Here is a 24121-nt window from a genome sequence, read left to right as displayed (position 1 = left end):
AATATTGACGATATAAAGTTGTATTTCTAAACTTAATCTTAAACTTAAACGATGCATTAGAAATGTCTATTAACTTAATTTTTAATTTAATTTAATTGAAAAAATAACAATGTACTTTACTAAACTGAGTTAAGAAATATCATTAACTTGCCCAGCCTTGCATTTTATTGATCAAATCATATTTTAGTTCATGTTAGTACTGTTACGTCCCAACCGACGTCGATATATTATTACATCAACGCAGAAATGAAATACGTGATGTACTAGTTTATGATGAATGTTTATTTAACGAAGAACAAAATTACAATGTTTTAATTTATGGTGTAGAAGAGTGGTGTTACAACTCTAATATAGAATTTAAACCGTGATGAGTGGTGTGACGACCTGACTCTGAATGTCCCTAACCTTCTATCAAGCTCTTGTCATGGGCTCTTAGGGTGGTCGTAGTAGTGGCCAAATTCGGTCATGAAACTGAGTTCGGGTCTTGTACTTGGTATGCTGGTCGACTCGTATCCTTCGTATAGGTGTTGGCTTTCCAGGGAAGATACGTATGACGACACCTTCTATAGTTTAATTGTTTTCACTACGCTTTTGCAATGGCTTCCGCATGTTATAATATATTAATTGCCTTATTAGTTATATCGTAAAATATTATTAGAAACGTGCTCTACGCTGTACATAGTTAATACATGATTACTTAATACGTAGGTACGTAACAGTACATAGTATGATTAATACTTAATTATTAAAATATTTTCGGTAATTTCAATATGTTACATAAATAAATTGGATTATTTAATGCAAATGCCAACTGTGTTCATTTGAATAAAATAATAATTATTGTAAGTAATAGCAAAATAATTCACAAGTCATACGTCATGCCAGATCAACAACTGATAAATAATACTAACAAATAATGTATTTCAAATTACTTGATCGTGTATATAGCCAAATAAATAACACACCATATATATTTGAAACAGTATTGAAGGAATTAAGCAAAACATTTTTTTTACTATAACTTCCGATGTCTTAAATCTTTCATCGTTCGAGAAACTCTGAAATCATTTTACTACAGATAAGATATCTTAGTTCACAAAAACCGTTCACACATGAGCATAAACTAATTTAATAGTATGCTAATTTTGTATGGATATGGCAAGTCGATAATTTGAAACGAAAATATTACGTCATAGCAAAATTTGTATTTTGACTGCAGGGTAGTACTACTCATGGGATACAAATCACAAGTGCATTTATCGTTTTCTGTTAAGGTTTGTAATCAAAATATGCACACCTGCAAGAGGTATCTATATAGTCTGTATGAAGACTTGTAAAATATATTACGGAAGATCAAATTATAAATTCTTAGATTTAAAAAATATTATTAAACATCAATAATAATCTCATTCATCTAAATAATTGTAGGTACAGGTTTAATATAAAATTTTATTAAGTTGATAGAATAATATTTTTGTAATTTTATAAAAATGTAAGTGTTACCATTATGAGAGTAAAGCAAAGCACGATGACCAATAATGACGATACAAAAATGTGCAACAACATCACTCGTCGAAATAGTTTTAAAAAATCTTCATATTTCCTGAAAAAAATAAAAAAATATTAATTATAAATGCATAATTTTTTTTTATGAGCATTTAAAGTTTGAATTTTGGCAAAATTTTAACATTTAAAATTTAAAAATGATTTTGTAGTTAAAAATGTATGAAATGTTCAAGTTTTATAAATACGAATTGACAATTTTTAAAACATACTAGCACGTAATCAGTTATTCCTGTAATCAAAAAATGACATAAATAATGTTTTTTTTAATAGTTATATTAAGTTAAAATTTGGACGAAATTCTATACAAAATAACCTGCAAGAATAACAATTTAAGTTTTTTTTATTTGTAATTTTATAATATTAATTCAAATTTACGGCTACCACATTAATAATAAATAATAACAATATTAGTATGATAATATAATGTAACCTAGACTGACAGACCTCTTCGCTCAGAAACGTTTTTCGCATACGATGATATTGTTATATTATCGAATTAAAATGTAATACCGACCACACAGTGTCCCACTTTTTTTCATATAATTTACAGAAGCTTAAATATCCGAAGTGTTCTTTAAATAAAACGATTTACATCTTATATTACAAAATTAGTTTGAATTTTTATTTGACAATATTTGTTATTAATTAAATGTAATTAAATTAAATCAAGTATACGCATTACATATTGTACAGTTGTACAGTATACACGATATGGTGATTAAAGTGAATAATCTTTATATACTGTAAAATGTGATTTGTAAGTGTCAATAAATTACATTGAAAAAAAATATTTAAAATGTTTATTAGAACAAAATTTATATTATTTGTCAGATATTCCGGTTACATTCTGATTTTTATTTTTTCAGTCCGTAATAATTTATTTTTTAATTTATAAAACGTCCATGGAGCTGGATTAATGATGCACCTCCCCCTCCTTCCCTACAAGAGAAAAATTACATTTTAAAATTAATTGGTTAATCATTTTTTGTTGATTATTTTTGATATGGGCATAACATAAAGACAGTTTTTAAGGTTAGAAACTTGTCATGTTTAATAGTTGTGAAATTTCACGCATATAGCACACTCACGACAAGAAGAAATGACATTTTGTAAGTTCTCAATTTGGAGGAAAGGTAAATTCTACATAAACATTCAGTTTTCCAATTATGGAACAATTGTGCGCAACACTATTTAGGTATTAATGCCATTAAACTAAAAAACTCTTTTGGAAAAATAGTTTATTTTTACAGTAGGTACTTTAAGTTTAAATAATACCATGTTAGATTTATATTAACAGTCCATGTAAAATTTATAATATTTTCAGGTGGTCACCACTGAGTGCCCTCCCTTATCTGTCAGTCCCACTATGTAAATAATATCTTAAATCAAAATTAATTATTGTTCAGATGTTGTATAGATTGTAATTAAATATATTTTTAATGAAAAAAAAAAATGTAATGATATACATTATGTATCCTATTAGTTTCTACCCATATGACAGTTAGTATACTTAAATACTTAAATAGTTATTGATTCTTTTCATGCTTATTCATGTAATTAACTCTTAATTCATTATTAATTGATGATCCATTATAATTGTTTTTAATTCATTATAAATTAAATCGTGTTCATTAGGTGATATCTTTATATTTTCAAATGGGTAATCTACAAAAGAAAACATAACGGCTGTGTTAATATTCCAGTAACTAAAATAAATACTAAAAGTATGAGCAAATTTTAGAATTAATAACGTATTTTTTTTTTTTTAGTTATACTAATTTGGTCAACGAAGACACACTAAAAGTACCATAAGAAATACAAAAATCGTGGAAATTTGGTTGTAAACGGAAAAAGACATCATAACATCATAAAGCGATAACAAATTGATGAAATGAAAACAACTGTTATTTTTACTGAAACGTTAAGAATTATTTTTGAACGCGGAAATTTATCAATCATTACGTACGATTGTTTTAAAATTCTGCTAATAATGAACCACCGTTCTACGTTGAGTATAGAGGAGCAATATTAAAGGTGCTATCTTCATATTTTAATTAGGTACCTACCAATGTTTAATTATAGTTGAAATTCTTGTCACCAATTATAAAGTATAATCGTTTAAATCAGTACACCAATAAAAAATATATGTTTATATATTACAAAATATATATTTCTATGTGAGCTAAAAATAATCTGGCAGTAAATGATTAACGGCGTATAGATTTTCGAAGGGTTAAATTTACCATTTAATTCATATAGAATATAGATCAAATCAATGAACTTCGGTACATAAATTCAAATTTCTAAAAATTAAACATATTTCCAAACATTGTACTAGATAAGTGACTTTTAACTTTGAACCGAAACGAACCAAACAATATGATCGACATTGAACCGATCCCGTACTAAACATTCTGTTTAATACCAACCAAACTGAAATATGGTATTTGAGTTGTCCACTGCTGCCTGTTCATTTGAAATGGATTAAGGCGACACACTAATTTTCGTAGAAAGCTCTTTAGTTAGTCTTACTTACATGACCTGCCAAGTGACTCCCACACAGGACTCTGGACGATGCCTCACTAGATACTGTAGCCAACCACTGTTCCACACCAGGACTCCGAATTATTGATAATATGTATGTATAATTTATTCATCGATGTCAATCAATCAATTCAAAACCTATCATTTATTTTGAATTTTATTTCTTATACCTCTTGGTTTTCGATACTCTGCAGTATAATTAATTTATATACGATACGATCATATATTATTCAACCGAAACTTTTATAATCATAGAGTATGCATTTGTGCATTTGTGTCCCTGTTCAGCGTTCACAAATTATACAGAAAAAATTTATTTTTAACATTAATGGTAGTAATAGGTTAACCTCAACAATTTTTTATCGTAGGCTTGAACGGGTAGTTTAATATATAATATTTTGTAACCATCTATATCATGATGTTCTTTGGCACATGACAAAAGTATCATGAGTTAATCTAACACATAGTTCGAGTATATGGGTCGTAAGCATAAGGTGAGCTGTATCGTATTCGGTAAGGTCATACCAATATTGATCTAGACAACATAATTGAATGTGATGTTGCATCATGATTTGGTACCGACCTACCAAATCTACAATTCGTGGGCTTGGAATCAAAGAGTTCCATGTGACGTATCAAAATATCAAAACTGTTCAGTAGAGAGTTTTTAAGATTCAAAAATTAAAATAACGTAGTTTTTCCCAAGCGATTTTGAAATATTTGTCATCAAAAAATCCACGAACTTCCGTGCTATCAATAATTTATTAATAGGTATTGCAAAAATAAATCCTTTAAAGTACTTAAAATATTAAATATCTTTAAAATTCCTAGTTTGGAAACAAAAGGTTCTACTGATAGAACTTTTTGTTCCCATTTCCATTTTTTAAAAATAAGACGTTCTATCGATAGAACATAATATTGATTCCAAATTAATTGATTTGTTCTAACTTAATTTCAGCAAAGTGTTTTTTTTTTTGTGCATCATTATAGGTACTGACCTGGTCATCTAGGGTACCTTTATTCGGTATTTTAGTGCCGTCGACGTACCGCGTGTGAAATGCGCCAATTTTCATAAATAACAACAACAAAGATGCACGATAACTATTCTATATTTACATATACTTATTTCCGATAACACTTTTTGTTTCCAATAACTATTTGGTTTATTATATTACAGTTTTTGATTTAAATATAAATTTAAAAACAAATGTTCTATCGATGTATTCAACACGTTGTTTGGATAAGGGTCACATAGAACCTTTTGTTTCTGGTAACTTTTTAAATATGGGATCGATTAAATTAAAGACTAAAAAATAGAGAAAACTAAATCTTGTCTGAACAGAACTGATAAAAAACCATTTTTGAAATTTGTTGATAAAGGCCTCTCTTTGATTCCAAGCCTGCCATATTGTAAACATTCAAATAAATTATGTATTTTAATTACTTGTAAGTATGTCATTAATCAATATTATACTGTGGTAAAATAGAAACAAAATAAGAGAAAGGCTGGGGTTAATAAGTATTAAAGAAAACTATGAGATGTTTATAGGTTTATATGTTTGATTACATTCCACTACTATAATATAAGTGGTTTGGTGTAAAAAGTGTATAGTACACTTACCTCGACTAGCTGCAAACGATGTATATATAATATTATAATATACCTTAGGTGTGAGTCGATGAACATTATTATCATACGATTTTTAGTCTACAATACCTATCCTGTTTAATATATACTATATTATTGTGTGACTTCGGTTAAAATCTTATATGTTACTGATATTGATATTTAACATATTATATGTGATGTATATTGTTTAGTAATTTACCTTATACCTTATACTTATACGTTTGTTAAAAATATATATTAAAATACTAGCTGATCCAGTGCACTTCGTAGCCCGTTAAATGTACCAACTCTATATGACTCAAACTTTGTTCAATTCGTTATTTATAATCGGCGTATGGTGTTCAAAAATTATCTTAACTTTTCTGTTGCCTGGAATAAAAATTCTGATTCGCAGCAGTATATTATCAGGTAGGCGGACCCCATGCTGTTCGTACGTAACTGTATGGATTTAACTCTAAAGTATGAAAGTTATACCAAGTTTGTCGTTTTTACTTAATTCCACTTACGGTGGATTAATATAATCAATTAATACAATCCTAACCTAACCTATAACCGTACTAAAATCCGATGAATATAAAAAAACAAATTTAACCCTTTTTAAATTTGCCTATCTTCTTCCCAGAGGTCTAATCTACACACAAACATTAATTTATATATATATATATATTATATAACCCATAGCAACCATTAATAAACAACAATTTCTATCGTAAATCTCAAAATTCCTGTTTGAGCACCTACCGGGGGTGATCAATTCCCTTTTTAAATTAGCCTATGACACACACAAAGCATGTGGCTTTCTATTGGTGAAAGAATTTTCGAAATCGGTTCAGTAGTTTCGGAGTTTATTATACTGATCATACAAACAAACGCTATCATTTTATATATTTTACATAGTGTGGTGGTTCTCAGATTATCAGTAGAGCACCTCCAACGTCGTCGCTACTTTCGTAACCACGACGATCTTAACTCTAAGAAAAGACAACAAACGTTTGATTTGAAATAAAATGCGTTTTTATTCTCGATGAGAGGACAGGTTGTGATTTTACAGAAAGACGTAAGCGACAATAAAAAGCGGCGATTGGTCACGACGAATTTGTAACGGGGTCCAAACAAAAGGTAAAAGGCGGTAGCGGAGATCGTGCGTTGACGATCGTGTGTGTGGAGGAAGAGAGGCAGTCGTCGTCCGCCGGTGATCACTGTGACCAACCGTCTTACAATACAACCTACGCCGAGGGGGCGGGGGGGAAATCATGTGGCGGCGGCTCGCCACAATAGTATAGATTATGATTGGATAAAATGGTATATCAAGGATATTGGAGAAAATAACATAAGTGTTTTTTGTTAGATTATAAATATTAAGATGAATATACCAATATAAGTTCATACCTGGTGTTTAAATAAACGTAATATAGTAAGATTTGTATTACAGAAACGAATGAATTTAACTTTTAAATAAGAAAAGAATGGTGGTTAATGTATGGATGTGTATAAAAACCATTTTATGTGGACGTAGGACATTGTACTTTGTCTTCGTGGAATACAGCCACGCAATTTACCACAGTATCTTACTGCTTCAAGACATAGTGCTACCCCGTGAAATGAGGATGAGTCCATCCAAATGATCCAAGTGATCCGAAGAGTGTCCGTAGAGTATAAGAAAAGAGATGTGTGTGTGTGTGTGTGTGTATGAATGAGGAATGATAGGAAGGAGTTAAATAAATGTAACCAATTTAAACCTAATGTCAGTAATGTTCAACCGAAATTTTATTTTTTCAAAAGGTAACTTATGGAGCAAAAAAAAATTCAATTTTAAGTATTTGTCAATAATAAATGAAGTTATACGCATATTTTATCTGCTTAGTAATGTTTTAATCAAACAATATTTGTAGCACTACCTAAATATGAAAATGAAAATGTCCCAATAACTTGGTTTTACGATTAATGATTTTTTATTATTATTTTATTATGGTGAAACGCAAAAAAGTTAACCAAGTATATATTATATTTTCAGCAAATATTTTTATTATAATTTTCCAATATATTTCGACTATTTTTGGGCCATTTATAAACGTTATAGGTTTTTCATGTTTTTTTGGAATTTTTCCATAATCACTGTCGTTAAAAAAATTTCGCTATTTCAAAACTTATATAAAGTTCCTTCCTCATATAAGTCATTCATACTGTAACCAAACATTCTAAATTATTTTTTGTTCTATTAATAACTAGCTCAATGCCCGGCGTTGCCCGGAAAAATATCGTGATTAATTAACTCCTTTTGGGCGTAAATCGCTGTGGAAGCAAAATCATACTATATTCTAATTTATATCCATCCCACTCGGCGTTGCTCGTGAGACTAGCTTGTGATTATGCGTCTACTGAATAGTGTATTATAAGGTGGGCAATCTGCCTGCGGTAGATTGTGGACCCAGCGAGGTTAGTGATAAAATATAGCTTTGTAGTTGAATAAAACGGTGGAAAAAAATTCGGTGTACCTAAAATAGTATTTAGATCATAGTTAGTTATTCCGAATTATTAGGAGCAATGGAATTGTATATATACATTTTAAATTTAAATCTCGAACTGATATAAAAATGTGATCCCACTTTCTCGACGAACAAAATAAATGATGCCAATCCACCGCATTCACGATAACCGTACTAAAATCCGACGAATAAAAGTAACCAAACATCCGTAGTCATAGATAAAAAATCAATCAGTAAAAATAAGAAAAAAACAATGCAAACAATTGGGACACCAAAACCGTGGTCTGAACTCATTCTGTACTAAAATATATAAAAATGCTTTTGCGCTAACAGGCTTATCGCACACTGCGGTATTTTCTTAAATATTTGAGGCGTGGGCTGTGCGTTGATTGATTTATCAATGTTTCAACCCTTTGTTCACCTCCGTAAAAGACGAATTTTGAAAAATCCGTTCTTAGTGGATGTCTAAGACGAAACTATATTAAAAAAAATTCAAACTCATAGCTTCAGAGGATATGTCTACGCTAAATTAGATTTGACAGATTGCGCCACTATTGTATTCTTACAACCACTTTTTTCCCCTTTAGCGGTTGAATTTATAATAGCTATTTGTATGCCAAATTTCAGCCAGATTCGTCCAGTGGTTTGGGCTGTTCATTAATAGATCAGTCAGTAAGACATCTGTTTTATATACAATGATAAAATTAATTAGTTTAGTAGGTAACAATAATATCATAAAATATGGCTGAGATAGACTGTCTTCACTTAGAACCATTTTTCGTATACAATAATTTTATATAATTATAATCAAATTGAACATAACCACTGTAGTGTGCCACACGAGACGTAATGTACAAGAGGATGGTACTTACCTAATTTACCACTTTTTATTTATAGTAATTACAATTATTACTAAACAATTTACTAATAAATATTTTTTTTTATTATTATTATTCATGGTACAGCATCAATTACTAAAGTTATTAGCTTGCAACAAAAATTGGTAATTAGTACATAATAGAGTATAGTTATACAATAAATTCTTAAATTAAATTATACATATCAATTTGTTTTAAAAATATGATTATTTTGTTGGTGTTGTTATGGATAGGGCTTCAAAGAGGTTGTCGGGCAATTTTAGATTTTTTCTGGTATCTGTATGGATACGGCAGTTGATAAGGAGGTGCTTGACTGTAAGAGGTTCTCCACAGGTTAGGCACATTGCTGGTTCTTCTCTGCGCATAAGATGTCCATGGGACATCTTTGAGTGACCTATACGTAATCTGTTGATAACTACTTCATCTTTGCGATTTGATGTATGGGGTTTACGCCAGTATTCGGTAGTATTTTTTATTTCTCTCAGTTTGTTATTGGGTGTACGACGCCATTCAGATTCCCATAAATTAGTACAAAAGTATAATAAATATTTTATTTTGATGATTTTCAATAAACTCTTTGTGGACTATGTATTACATAACTATAACTATCTATTTTAGTTAACTACGATAATACGTTATAACTTAGATATAATAAGTAATTTAGATAATCATAATAACTAGGTTTTTAGTTTTTAATAAATTTAAATTTTACTAGACAATAATCTAATAATTTAAGCAATAGCTAATAGAATAAAAAATGACTTCATTTAAAACAAACATGAACAATATCTATTCGTTCTGTTTTAGTATATAATTTACTAAAACCGAAATGACTGTGTAGCAATTACCCATTGTCTGTAATAAAAAAAATAATAAATATTAATAATTACGTCCAAAAAAAAAAACAATTATACCTTTTTTTATAGTAATTTATAAACGACTGAACTATCTAACCTATCCCATTCATACAAATATTTCGAATCTAAATTACTTCGCCTCCGACGGTCTTACCACACACACTCATCTTCAAAATACAAGCAAAATATGTTCACGTCCACCCATTCATCAAAAAAAAAAATGCTTAGACCGGAACAAATTTCTTAATATTATGACAATAAAACTCCACAAACAAAATTTAAGATTCGCTATCTTTCACCACATCTGAAACTCAAGGCAACTCTAGAAATCTCATTACTCTTTCTCATTCCTTCTCCTTCTCAGAAGAGCTAATTTCTCAAAAACTTCTGACTTGAAACACCTGGAAACGAACTCACTATCCGATTGACAAACATGGGTACAATTATTTGTCCAACAAACTCAATTCAACTTTCAAGAAGCATAAAAGTTAATTATAGACCTAAAACTATATTCAATCTCTATTACCTTCAAACAGATTTCTCTGGATAAAACCAAATCTATTTTAAAGCACAAATCTATCACTACAATCTTGCTACCACTGTCCAAGAAAAGTCCGATCTACTGGCAAACCCTTGTAAATAAATTTCAACTGTAGATCATTTCCCCTGATGCTACTCGTATTCTTTAAGTTGATCAATTCATCTCATCGCATCTGTTCATAGTACTACCAGCCTTGCCCACCACTCTTGGTGAAGTGCTACCAATTGTTAAAAAACCTTGTCATGATCTCATAAACAACAGAACAGTCAAAAACTTACCACCAAAAACCATTATTCTTCTCACCTACATCGTTAATGCTATATTTAGACTATCTTATTTCCCAACTGGTAATACGGAATCGCTCTCTGGGGTACCGCTAAACCATTGAACACAAAAACCATACAAGTATTCCAAGCCATCTACCTCCACATGGATTCTAAAGCCCTTTGGGCTTTGGTACGTAAAAAATGTTGCTCTACGTAATGACCTTCAAACCCCCACCATAAGACAAACAGCTATCTCATATAATCTACACCTACACTCCAATATGGAACACTACTCAAGAACCCACATCGATCAAATTCATATCAATGTTTTTTCGGACCACCCAGCCAAAAGCCTGAAAGACGAATGGCCCAGAGATTTTCTTAATGTACATCACACTTAACATGATAATTATTACTTATCTCCAAAATTAACACCCATATCCAGGAGTTTCAAATGTGAAACTCTTATTCGATATCTTTTTAACTACCTCATTTTATATTCAATATCCCTCATTTACTTATTGTGACATGTATCGTATTGATTTTAAATATTCACTAAATAAACGAAATTTTTTTCATAAAAAAAGCAATCACCCATTGTCTTTTATAATAAAAAATAATAAATATTAATAATTTGATAATTTAACTAGTTAGATAATACTTATATTAGTAAGTACTTACTTTAAAAAACATTTCCAAGTTTACAATTTTTGTTCTAGTAAATTTTAACTTTTTGTGATTGGCATTATTCAATTTCATCATCAATAATATCAATTTTTTACATTTCATATCCATGTCGGTCCAATTACTGCTGTATAATGCAAATATTATTGAATCTTTCTTAAATAAAGAAAAAAGTTTCAATAAAAATAATGTTCTAAGATCATCGAAATCTCTACTTTTTTTAAATAGTATAGGTGTATAGTTTAAAAAGTGTAGAATTAATAAAATGTTATACTTTATAATGTACCCATGTTGTCTACATTATAGGTATATTTTATCCATGTAAAACTTAAATGTTACTTTTTTAGACAACATACATACTGTATTTCATATTTGTATTGATTAAATAATATATTAGTGCATGTTAGTACATAGTATGATAAATACATAATTATTAAAATATTTTAGGTAATTTTATATGTAACATAAATAAATTTGACTATTTAATGCAAATGTCAACTGTGCTCATTTGTATAAAATAATTATAAGCAATACCATAATAGTCCACAAGACATACATTCCAGATCAACAATTGATAAATAATACTAAATAAATAATGCGTTTCAAATTACTTGATTGTGTATGTTGCCAAATAAATAACACATCATATATATTTGTAACAATATTGGTGGAATTACACAAAACATTTTTTTTACTATAACATCCGAAGTCATAAATCTATTATCGTTGGAGAAACTCTGAAATAATTTTACTCCAGATTAGTTATCATTTCCTAACTTAGTTCACAAATACTGTGTACTCGTGAATCGAAACGAATTTAATATTATACACTTTTTGTATGGAAATGGACAGTGGAGAATTTGAAACAATTAATCATAATGCGTACTTTAACGATATAATATTTTAATGACATTAATAAAAATGATAAAGAAAACTAGTTTGGGATTAGGTACCTATATTATGTACTAAGTGCGGAAATTATTAACATAATTTGTTTTTTCATCGTAGGGTTGTAGGTACTGCACTCAACTGATACAAGTTAATTTATGTTTTGAGTTAATACATGTTATCCAAATATGTACGACTGTAAAAATCAAAGTCTATATGAAAACTTGAAAACATATTATGGAAGAGCAAAATATATAACTTTATAGATTCATAAACTATCATTAGATATCAATAATTATCTAATTTTTCTAAATAATTGTAGGTACACGTTTGGTATTAAATCATTTTAAATACATAGAAGAATATTATTGTAATGTAAGTATTATGTCCATGTTACCATTATGAAAGTAAACCAAAGCACGATGACCAATAATGACGATACGAAAATGTGTGACAACATCACTCGTCGAAATAGAGTTAAAAAATCTTCATATTTCCTGAAAAAAAGAGCCGTGTTAAATTATTTGGCTTAACTTAAGATAATGACTTCACACATTCGACACTCAACTTTTCATATCTCAAGTATCAGAACAATAATGTGTATTTATATCCATACTTAGTATATTATATTATATAGTATTATAGTCTACAGGAACTTGAAAATAAATAATTTATATAATTATCTCCATTAAACTTTACGTGTATACGTCCTTTACATCTGAGGTTTGAGTTTTATTTTTAAAACATATACATAATGGAACAAATTATTTACCTGACTAATGAAATAACTTTTGTTCTTCTCAATATTTTTAATTTTTTTTTTTTTATCTATAATATCATTAACGGTGGTATAATATTTTTTATTTTTATTGTTTAATAATGAAAAAAGACCATGTTAAACAATATGCAAGGTTAGGCATTAACTTAACTTTATCTGAATTCATATGTATACGTTAACTTAAAATAAAATTATATTATTTTTAATATTCGAAATTAAGTTAATTTTGAATTTTCAAATGATCTGAATATTGTTTATAAAGGTAAGTTATAAGTTCGTAGAATATAGAAAATAGTATTAGACAAAAAATTATATATTTACGAAAAATTGTGTACTTATTTTTATAAATAATAACTAATATGTTGTATAAATTAGGTACTAATTAATAATAATATAGGGGTAATAAAATAACATAAATTAATGTATTTAGTCGTCATGATATAAATATGTAGGTAAATCTGATTTCTAGAAAAAATGTATTATTAAAAACATTTACTTAAGGCATGTACATTTTTTTAAATCTTATTCCTGCTTCATCAGGTAATAATGTATTGTCTGATATCTATTCTGTTGAAATTACATCGTTCCAACACTGCTGAAATCTATAAAGCATTATCGGTTTCAACAATTCGGTTGGATAATTAATATTTTAATAATTATATCAAATAATATTATCATTAAGTTTTACATTTACATATAATATTAAAGTAATTTAGTTGAGATAATTATGTTATATTATTTTCTCTCCATTGTACATTTAATTCTATTGCCTTAACATATTTTATGATACGATCCTCCCATCGTAACCGTGGCCTACCTAACGGTCTTTACCCAATCGGATTTTCTTTAATAACCGTGCTACGTACGGTATTTTGAAAATGGGGGGGGCTGGTGTGACGTACGTCAGGACCCCTCTACTCAGCCCCTACACATAGTTATAATATACAAATATCTAATATACTATTGTAACACATAGATAGTCGAGATGATGTCAGCGTTGTGCACGAGACCCTGGGAGAGCAACATTATAATTGTTAGCAACAGCCTCAGCATCGGCCTAACTCTTCGACGTATAGTAGATTCTATGAATTAGATCTTAGCACTGTGACAAGACGGCCGTGGGTATACGCACTTATTATAACGGTACCCCGCATCGACCAAAGGCACATTTGCAACCCTGAGTCATAGATTAGTGTTCGCACTACGAAATAGTCAACCATCTAATTATGGAAGGCCCCACGGACTGTGAGAACCAACGACGCAGCCCGCCAGGGATCTAGTAAAGAGAAGGGATAGGACTATATAGGAGCTCTGGGAACGGCCCAAACGTTATTCAGACGTGACGGACGTGATCTTGCCACCGTACGTACGCACTCCTGTACCTCTTCGATTTTGGTAATCACTATTTTCTCTTTTGGACTTAGATTATTTTCGTTAATGGCGTAATTCGGACTTGGAGAATATTCGAGCAATCGCTTATTTTCTAAGACACCAGTATTTGTCGTTAATTCGAATAGCTAACCAGTATACATTTAATTTGTCTTTTTACAATTTTTAATAAATATTGCATCAAACCACAAATTGTTGATCATTTGACGCTTCTACCATCATCCTATCCTGTCACCATCTCCTGTAAGACGGGTGCACGCAACAACCGCCTTAATAAATGAACCCTCTTTCCTCCAAGCGTGCCCAACCCACATTAATCTTTTCCTGATAATCTCTGCAACAATGTCTGGTTCAACAAGTTCTTCAGTTCATCATTATGACGTATCCTCCACTATCCAGTGTCAGAATTGATACATGGTCCATAGATTCTTCTTTGAATTTTCCATTTAAACACTTGCAAGTCTTGTTTCTTCTACTTTTCTTAGAGTCCACGTCTCAGAACCATACAAAACTACTGGCCTTATCAGGGTCATGTAAAATTAAATTTTTAATTTTGTTAATAAGATTTTTGAGCCCTACTTCCTAAGCCAAAATAACATCTATTTTCCATTTGTATTCTAGTATCCACCTCCATCTTAAGGTCGTTGTCTTGTGTTATTCTTGATCCTAGGTATTTAAAATGTGACGTTCTCTTAGACTTATAGTTGTCAATCTCCATAACCTCTCCTTGTTGGTATTCTTTACTTCTCCGTCCAATTATGACATACTCCGTTTTTTCGTCGTTGATCTTTAGCCCACACTTGCCTCCAATATTTATTAATTTTCTACAATGCTGTTTCACAGTATCTAAATTATTTCCCAATAGGGCTAAGTCGTCGGCGTATGCTAGCAATCCTATTGTCGTGTTACCAATTGTAACTCCATCAATAACATTTAAGTCTCCGACTACTTTTTCTAACACTAGATTAAACAGAACGGGAGAGAGAGCGTCTCCTTGTCTTAAGCCCGTTGATACTCTTACTGTCTTTGATGCTGTATTTGCAATTTTAATTTTAATCGAATTGTTTTCAAGGCTAGCCTCAATCAAATTTATTAGCTTTATTGGGAAGTTAAATTCTTTTAGATTCTATGGATCGAAACTTTAAATACTTATAACTCATAAACTACTCGTCCTAAATTCGATTTTTATGTATAAAAATACTCTGCTTTGGAATATAAAATTAAAACTTTATTTTGTCGTTCAAGAAAGTAAAAAACTTAAAAAAAATATAAGGATAAAAAATATTTAAAAATATGATTTTTTAATAAAAATGTTTTTAAACTATGTAAAAAACATAATTACTTTTTAAAATAATGAGTTTTTCACGATAAAAGAATCACCTTGTATATTAATATTGCATATTGTATATTTTTAAGGACCTTAGTCCTTACCCATATTATCCTCGATAATATGTTAACTTAAATACCTAGGTAATGATTATATTCATGCATATTTAGTTAGAAATATTTATTTTTCAGCTAAAATATAATACTATATATTATTGCTAATTATTCAATAAAAAAATATAACTAATTCTTTCTTCAAATTATAACTCTTACTTCATTAATAATTGATGATCCATTATGATTGTTATTATTTCATAATATATTAACTCGTGTTCATTAGGTGATATAATTATATTTCCATCTGTGTAATCTACAAGAAAACAAAATAACCCAGTAGTTTAGTAAATATTAAAAGTATGAGCAATTTTTGAAAATTATAACGTCGTACAATGTTTTTTTTCTTTTAATAATAATGATTTGGCCAACAGAAACACACTAAAAGTATACATACAGGACATTCTTAAATCGCAAAAGTTTAGTTTTAGTTGTAAGCTGAAAATGAAATAAAAGGTCAGAAGAAGTTTTTAATATAAAAATTATTAGAACACATTACAAAACATCATAAGATGAAAAAAAAATTCAAAAAATGATGAAATGAAAACGACGATTTATTATTTTTACTGAAATGTTAAGAATTATTATTGAATGCTGTGATTAATAAATTACGATTTTATAAAAATTCTAATAAAAATGCACCAGTACACCACTATTTTACGTTGAGTATATAGAGGACCAAAACTATAGGTGCTACCTTCATATTTTGATTATAGACTAAATCGGTATTCCAATAAACTAAAATTTGAGTGTAATTGTTTGATATAAATTAATCGATATAATTATATATCTAGAATATTAAGTGAACTTTTTAACTGTAAAATACATATTACATATTATTACTATTTATTAATATTATATTTATCTATAAGAACTTCGTATACCGGATACGGGCTTAGCCTGGTAGCTGTATCGGCTCTTTATATTATTATTGTTATTATTATTGTATTATAATTGAATATATATTAATATATTAATATATTTGCTGGAATAAAAAAAAAGTGGGTAAGTGGATGTTGCTCTGCTGTACAGTGAGCTGTACAGGTTACAAGTGGATCACTGTAAAGGGTGTTAAATTTGAATTCAATGATATAATGTCATTGTTTAAGAAAAACGATTCTGAGCGAAAACGGTCAGTCAGCCAATGATATTAGTTATTACTAAGTATATTTGATGATATTATTGTATTTATATATTCAACTATTTATATGGAACCTTGTTTTAAATTTTCAATCCTTAGCTATAAAAGTTGAACATTTTATAAATTTACTAAAACTTTTTTTTTGGTGAAAAACTGATTTTGCGTAAGAATTCCCGTTTTTCCTTAATTTTTATGTTGTTTTTCCCGGCGCTTTTGAAAACTATAAAACTATAAAACTTTTAACACGGGAATTTTAAATTTTGACCTTCCCATTGCAAAAACAATATTCACTTTCCCATCGAACAAGATACTGAAGTTGAAAATCGAATCATTTTTACGACTACTAATCGTGAACGCAGACACAAAAAAAAAAACACACATCATTGTAAAATCAAAACATTCATCGTTTCACTCAGAATCTAATAAATAGACAATAAATATGAGCTATTGAAAATAAAACTAGTTACGACTGTCAAATTCGACCCACCACATATACGTATACATTTGTGTGGTACATATCAGGGACTGAAACCTTTTGAATTTATCGGTATTGTTTCCGGTACTAGATCTCCAAAAATAAAATTACTCTTCCGGTTTGGTTGTGGTTTTTAATAAAAAAATAAAGGTATCGGTTCCAAATAATTTCGGTCCCGATTCCAGACAATTTAGGTATAGAAAAGTATAAATACCTATCTGGATTGCGGCTATACTTAATAGTATGAGAAATATTAGAAAACTCATATGATCATACATAATTTAGGTACTCAAAACAATAATACGATTAAACTATGAAATTAAAATAATTTTATTGTCGAACCTAGAAGAACGTATTTGATTTAAAAATTCCAGTTTAGTTCCGGTACTTTATTTATTAAAATAAAGGTTTCGGTTCCGGTTCTTAATATTTTAGAGGCTGCGGTTCTAGAACCAGTTATTTTAAGTAATTAATATTTCAGTTGCAGTCCCTGGTGCGTATACACTATACCCTATTCTGTGTGCCTTAAAAGTTGTACTCACCAATTGGGGAATGATGGTCACGAAGTGATATGTGTCCGACCGATTCGAACGCAGAGCAAATGATTTGAATCTGACAGCACATACTAAAGCACAGTGTAACCAGAAGAAAATCGAATATGAAGAAAAATAGTCCCATAAAGGTGCCGAATAATGCCTCGACGAAGTAAAACGTATAATAGTGTGCGTTGTACGTTTCGTCAGATACGATTAAATACAAATTCATGGCGTTCTGGCGGTAATAGCCGATTGAACCGCCGTGGCTTTTGACTGGTGATTTATCTCCACTGAACGCTAAGGTGATGGCCAAGTAACTGATCGTCCCCGTGAAATACACTGTCGCATATATGGTCGTGAACCACGCCAGACGATTTCGACAACGATCCAGTATGTGTCTGTTTCGGTTGCCGAACGATGTAAAATCGTACCGCGTGATCGACAAACAATTCCATATGTCGTTCGAGTGTCGGATGACGAACCACATCTTGTAGATTAAGAAAAATGTTAGTTCTATTTTACAAAAATAATCCATACTTATAGGTATATTGCCCGTCCAATAGTACGGGACACTGAACATCAAAATCATAGAGATGAAACACATGTACACCAAAACGCATGCCATGAGAATGTGATAGACGTTTCGACCACGATATTTTACTGTTTCAGGATCTAGCATTTGATACAGACCTGAAATTTTTGCCAACCTTATGTCGAAAAAATTATTCTTCTCGTTCCGAATGTCCATCGTTATTATATTATCAATAAACTGTTGAAAAACTGTTGAAAAACAAGGAATAGTATAATATATTTTTCAATTCAGTCGTCCGTTGACAACCTATTAGTATATCTGTGCGCGTCGATTACAATTGAATCATCGTAAATTGTATACAAGCAATACCCATACAAACGTTTAAAGAAATTGTGTTATCCTCGTTTACTGTAAAAAAATATTATGAATTGTCATCTAACTGTAATTTTAAATAATTGCGATTTAAAATACCGTCCAGTCGATAATTATTAGACGTATTTAATCGTTCGTTATAATAAAAAAATGTAAATACTGGATTTAATAAAATATAACGTGCAATACGTACAGACGATCAGTGCGAGTAATTTCGTCTACCTTTAGCTGTACATCTGAGTTGTCGACTGCTGCGTGGTCATGTGAAATGGTCTAAGACAACGAACTAATTTTTATAGGACAACATATTATTGTGCCGTGTTTCAAGGGGCAAGGATTACGTGGGACGCCCGACGATGCACACACAAGTTATTGCAGCCAACCACTGCTCTACCAAGCCATCAAATTATTAATTATTTGTATGCATAATTTATGCATCATTGTAAATCAATTCAAAACCTATAATTTATTGTATATTTTATTGATATTATACCTGCAGACCGTCCTATATTATTCAACCGCTACTTTTATAATCATACAGTACTTATAGGTAAACCTCAACAAATTGTAATTATAGGCTTGCACAGGTAGTTGAATATGCATATTAATATGCCTATATTATGTCTTAACCTCATCCCCTAAATATATTATGATGTATTTTATTCGTTTGTAGATACTTCATTAAGTTACGCGTATATATAGTATATTTAGTAATTATATAAAAGTATGATGGAAATGGTGGTCAGTGGATAACGTTCTGGTGTACGATGGTGTTCGAGTATGTCATTAAAATTGTCTATGGCTGCGTCATATTTGAATTCAATGATAGATAATTGCATGCAAAAAATGATTCATAGCTCAGTTGTGTCATCCTAGAATACCTACTTTTATAACATAATACAATCAAATTTAACGATTAAAAATTTAAAGTATCTCGTGGCTATAAATAGTAGAAAAACTTGTTGTGAATCTTCTATTTAAATGTTTAATGGTAGATATATAAATAATAATTTTTATCAATTTTTAACTAAAAAATAATTTGGAAATGTTCGAGATTTTGATGAATTTTGTCAAAGATTGGACTTGAAATACATATAAAAAATAATCGTAAATCTTTAAAATGTTTGAACTGCTGTCTAAAAAACATACACTAGAAACCTAAAATTATATTTTCAACCTTTTTTACTATAAGAAAATTTTTTTATCGAAATTTATTTTAAAAAAATTACAAAATTTGAAAATATCTCATCACTTATATAGCTCAAAAATAATCAAAATGATACACAAGAAGTTTTTCAACCTAAATCAAAAAAATATTTCACTAGAGAGTATCATTCATTTTTTTATGAGCGTTTGATCTAACATTTTTCACAATAATTGATTTTCAGTGTTTTTTCATTATAAATTTGAATATTTATACAATTATGATAGGATGACACACCGTCTCCACTCAGAATAGCTTTTGCTATTGAATTCAAATCTAATAAATCCATTACATTGACATAGACTCGACAACTTCTGTAGAGCAGATCGGTACGTACTTCTCCGCCATTTTTTTTTGTTGTTTATAAACAGTCAACACACTTTTTATACTAAAAAGAATATTTAAATCTTCAACCCTGGAAATGGTTTTTAAAAGTGAATTGGATCTAGTTTGTACTTTGTACTTGTTAAGAGAAAAAATATTCCGTATCTTTTAAAAATGATTGGGAAAAATTACTAACAAAACTCGGAAAAAATCAGAATATTTAATAATATTATGCAACATCAATTTTTTACAAAACTAAATTAGTTTTTACGTTTTAATATAAAAAAGAATAATAATTCTTTGCTCCCAGGTAGTGCTCAATAGTTCGAGAAAGTTTTTTACAATTAAAAAGTTGTTAATAACATACCTCGCATTAATATTATAATATTATCTTCTAAAACTGTCTAAATCTTCATATTATATTATAAAGTCAGATAACTGAAAAACTACTCAAATTAATTTTGTTTTAGATGTATCAACATTTTCAAAAAGGTGGGTAAGCGGATATCACTCTGCTGTATAGTAGGTTACAAGTGGGTCACTGTAATGGATGGTGTTAAATTTGAATACAATGATATAATAACATTGTATTAGAAAAACGATTCTGAGCGAAAACGGTCGGTCAGCCTATGATATTACCAAGTATATTTGATGATATTATTGTAAATAAAGTAATTTATATATAACCTATTTACGTGGAGCCATGTTTAAAATTTTCAATCCTTAGCTATAAAAGTTGAACATTTTATAAATTTTTAACTACAAAATAATTATTAAATTATAAATTTGATACATTTGAACTTTAAATGCTTATACAAAAAATTGAGTTTATGTATTTTTAATATTTTTCAACTGCCATTAGAACGATATATCAGGAGCCTCATATTAAATTTTCACTTTTTCTTACCCGACAAATAAAATTTTATTGATATTTATAGAAAAAAAAACTAAAAAAATTAAAAACTGACAATGTCCGTAAACAGCTCAAATGTCAAATTATTTTCAAAATGTTATCGTGTATAGAAAATGCTTATACAAACATTCAGTAAAATTTTCAAGTATCTACAGTCATTCGTTTTTTAATTACAACAAAATAAGAAAATCGTTACATGAGAAATCGAGTGAATATTAAATGTTGTAAAAATATGAATTTCAAACGCTCATAAAAATTTTAATTGACTTTCTTGTAGACATTTTTTTTTTTGATCAAGGTAGACAAACTTATGGATAATCTTGTATTACATTTTCAAATCTTAGGTTTAAAAAAAAAAGTTTTTATGAATTCTCAACACAAAATAATTTGATAATTTTCGTGATTTTTCCGTATTTTGACAAGATTTGAACTTTAAATGCTTATAAATAAAAACTGTGACTAAGGATTTTTAATATTTTTCAAATATCATAGTAACAATATAGTAGGAGCCTTGTATTAAATGTTTAAACTTTAAGTGCATATAAAAAAAAATTGTGCTTATGTATTTTTAATATTTTTCAACTGCCATTAGAACGATATAATATCAGTAGCCTTATATTAAATTTTCACTTTTTCTTACCCGACAAATAAAGTTTTATTGATATCCATAGAAAAAAATACTAATAAAATTGGAAACTGAAAATGTTCCTAAACAGTTAAAAAAAAATCAAAATATTTTTAAAATTTTATCGTGTATAGAAAATGCAAATATAAACAACCAGTGAAAATGTTATGTCGTTCATTTGTTTTAGAGTTACACTAAAAACCAAAATCGATTTTATCGAAAACAGATTTTGCGTAAGAATTCCCGTTTTTCCTTAATTTTTATATTGTTTGTCATGGCGCTTTTGAAAACTATTGAGAATTTTAAATGTTGACCTTCTGAATGCACCAACTAGATTCACTTTTCCATCAAACAAGATACTGAAATCCGAGCATTTTTACTGTCCTTAAGGGTAATGACTGACACTAAAATAAAAATTAAAATAAAAACACACATCATTATAAAATCTATACATTCATCGCTTCGCTCAGAATCTAAAATTCATCTGTTTAACAGCTTAAAGCAAATCACTGTAAAGTTTAAAGTATTTGATACCTGCTACGGTTCTCAAGACCCTATGCATTAGACCCAACTAACTCGTTGGACATTGTTGGATTACCCCCAGACTTTGTTGGACTTTATTTCTGTTGGTAGAGCTTTACACACTTTTGTGCTGCCATCTATACTCCAACAGCACAACTTAACGTTAGCAAAATTTCACCCTTATAAAAAATGTCCAGCTTGATATTTTGAACATTGTTGGATCACTCTGAAAATTTGTCGGACATTATTTTAGCCGGTAGAGGTTTTGAAACGCTTTTGAAACGTTTCCAACAGCACAACTTTCCGTTCGCGAAATATCACCCTTATGAAAAATGTACAGCTCGATTTGTTGGACATTGTTAAAATTACATTTTATTTAATATCAATTTTTGACTCAACTTTTTTTATTATCCTTTTTAGATTTTTTTTCTCAAAATATTTTTTTAATTTAAATAACCCTCTTATTCATTTTCGATTTTTTATTATATATTCATTTTTTATTCAACAGATTTTTTAATTTTATTTTTTTCTACGAGGCTTTTTTTAAATTTAATGTGCCTTTTTATTGGAATTTGTTTTTTTTTAAATATTATTTTTCATTCAACCGGTTTTTGACATTTTATGTCTTTGCTTTGGCACATAGAATTGCATAGTTCCTCATCTATTATCCAGTCACCATTTTACCATCCAAAGTTCCAGTCAACTGCCATCATACCGGCCCGAGTCACAGCATAATGGTTAGGTCATACTGTTATAATATTTATGTTCGACGTCCGTTACCGAACAAAATATGTTCACACGATTATGCGATACCGTCATCGCCGCCGTATTATATAATATTATACAATTTGTATTATCAATATTTTTTGTTTTCCTGATTAGCGTCATTAGCGATATATGTTTATTATTTATTATTACAACGACTGACACTACATGATGAGCACCGTTTTGTAGTCATTATTATTGTTATTTACATTATTTGAACTATTAGCGTATCTTTTTACCATCGACATTTGGTGTTACAATTATTTCACATTGAATTATTCTTTTTTGCAAGCCTTAAAAAGTTAATTTTAACTTTTTAACTTATTTTTTTTGAATTTAATTTTCACTTAACTTATTTTAATTGATATAAACTTAATAAATAACGAGTTACTTTTAATCAAATTCAAGTTGAGTTAATTTATAAATAATTAAATAATCAATATAATAAGAATAAAAATAATTATTTATGTTACATATTACATAACCATTTACTAGAATAGGAAATTAGAAATATAGTTAAATCAATTTCTTGTTCCATTAACCCGAATTCTTCAAGAAAAATAACTTAATTAAATAGTAAATACATATTACAGCAATAGCCATTTAGGTACCTATAAATTATATCATAATATATAGCGGTGTATCGTGTATATCAAGATATTATATCATACCATACTGTGACATACGGGCATATTGCAATAATAATAATTATTAAATACTAAAACTAATAAGTAATATCTTATTATATTGATATAGATACAAATC

General features: G+C 29.0%; 1 protein-coding gene across 1 annotated transcript; it reads right to left on the bottom strand.

Moving 5' to 3' along the window:
* Window positions 1-9893: 9893 nt before the first annotated feature.
* On the bottom strand, window positions 9894-18847 carry LOC132936046 (uncharacterized). The gene is made up of 6 exons (XM_061002711.1): window positions 18106-18847; window positions 16107-16203; window positions 12738-12837; window positions 12064-12189; window positions 11450-11608; window positions 9894-9959 (listed from the first exon to the last, which is right to left on the bottom strand). The coding sequence occupies exons 1-6, from the start codon at window positions 18845-18847 to the stop codon at window positions 9894-9896; spliced, it is 1290 nt and encodes a 429-aa protein (XP_060858694.1).
* Between the last annotated feature and the right edge of the window lie 5274 nt (window positions 18848-24121).

The sequence above is a fragment of the Metopolophium dirhodum genome, chromosome 1, assembly GCF_019925205.1.
Source record: "Metopolophium dirhodum isolate CAU chromosome 1, ASM1992520v1, whole genome shotgun sequence".
Lineage (NCBI taxonomy): Eukaryota > Metazoa > Arthropoda > Insecta > Hemiptera > Aphididae > Metopolophium > Metopolophium dirhodum.
Note: the sequence above shows the minus strand (reverse complement) of the source record. Positions and strands in the feature narration are given on the sequence as shown.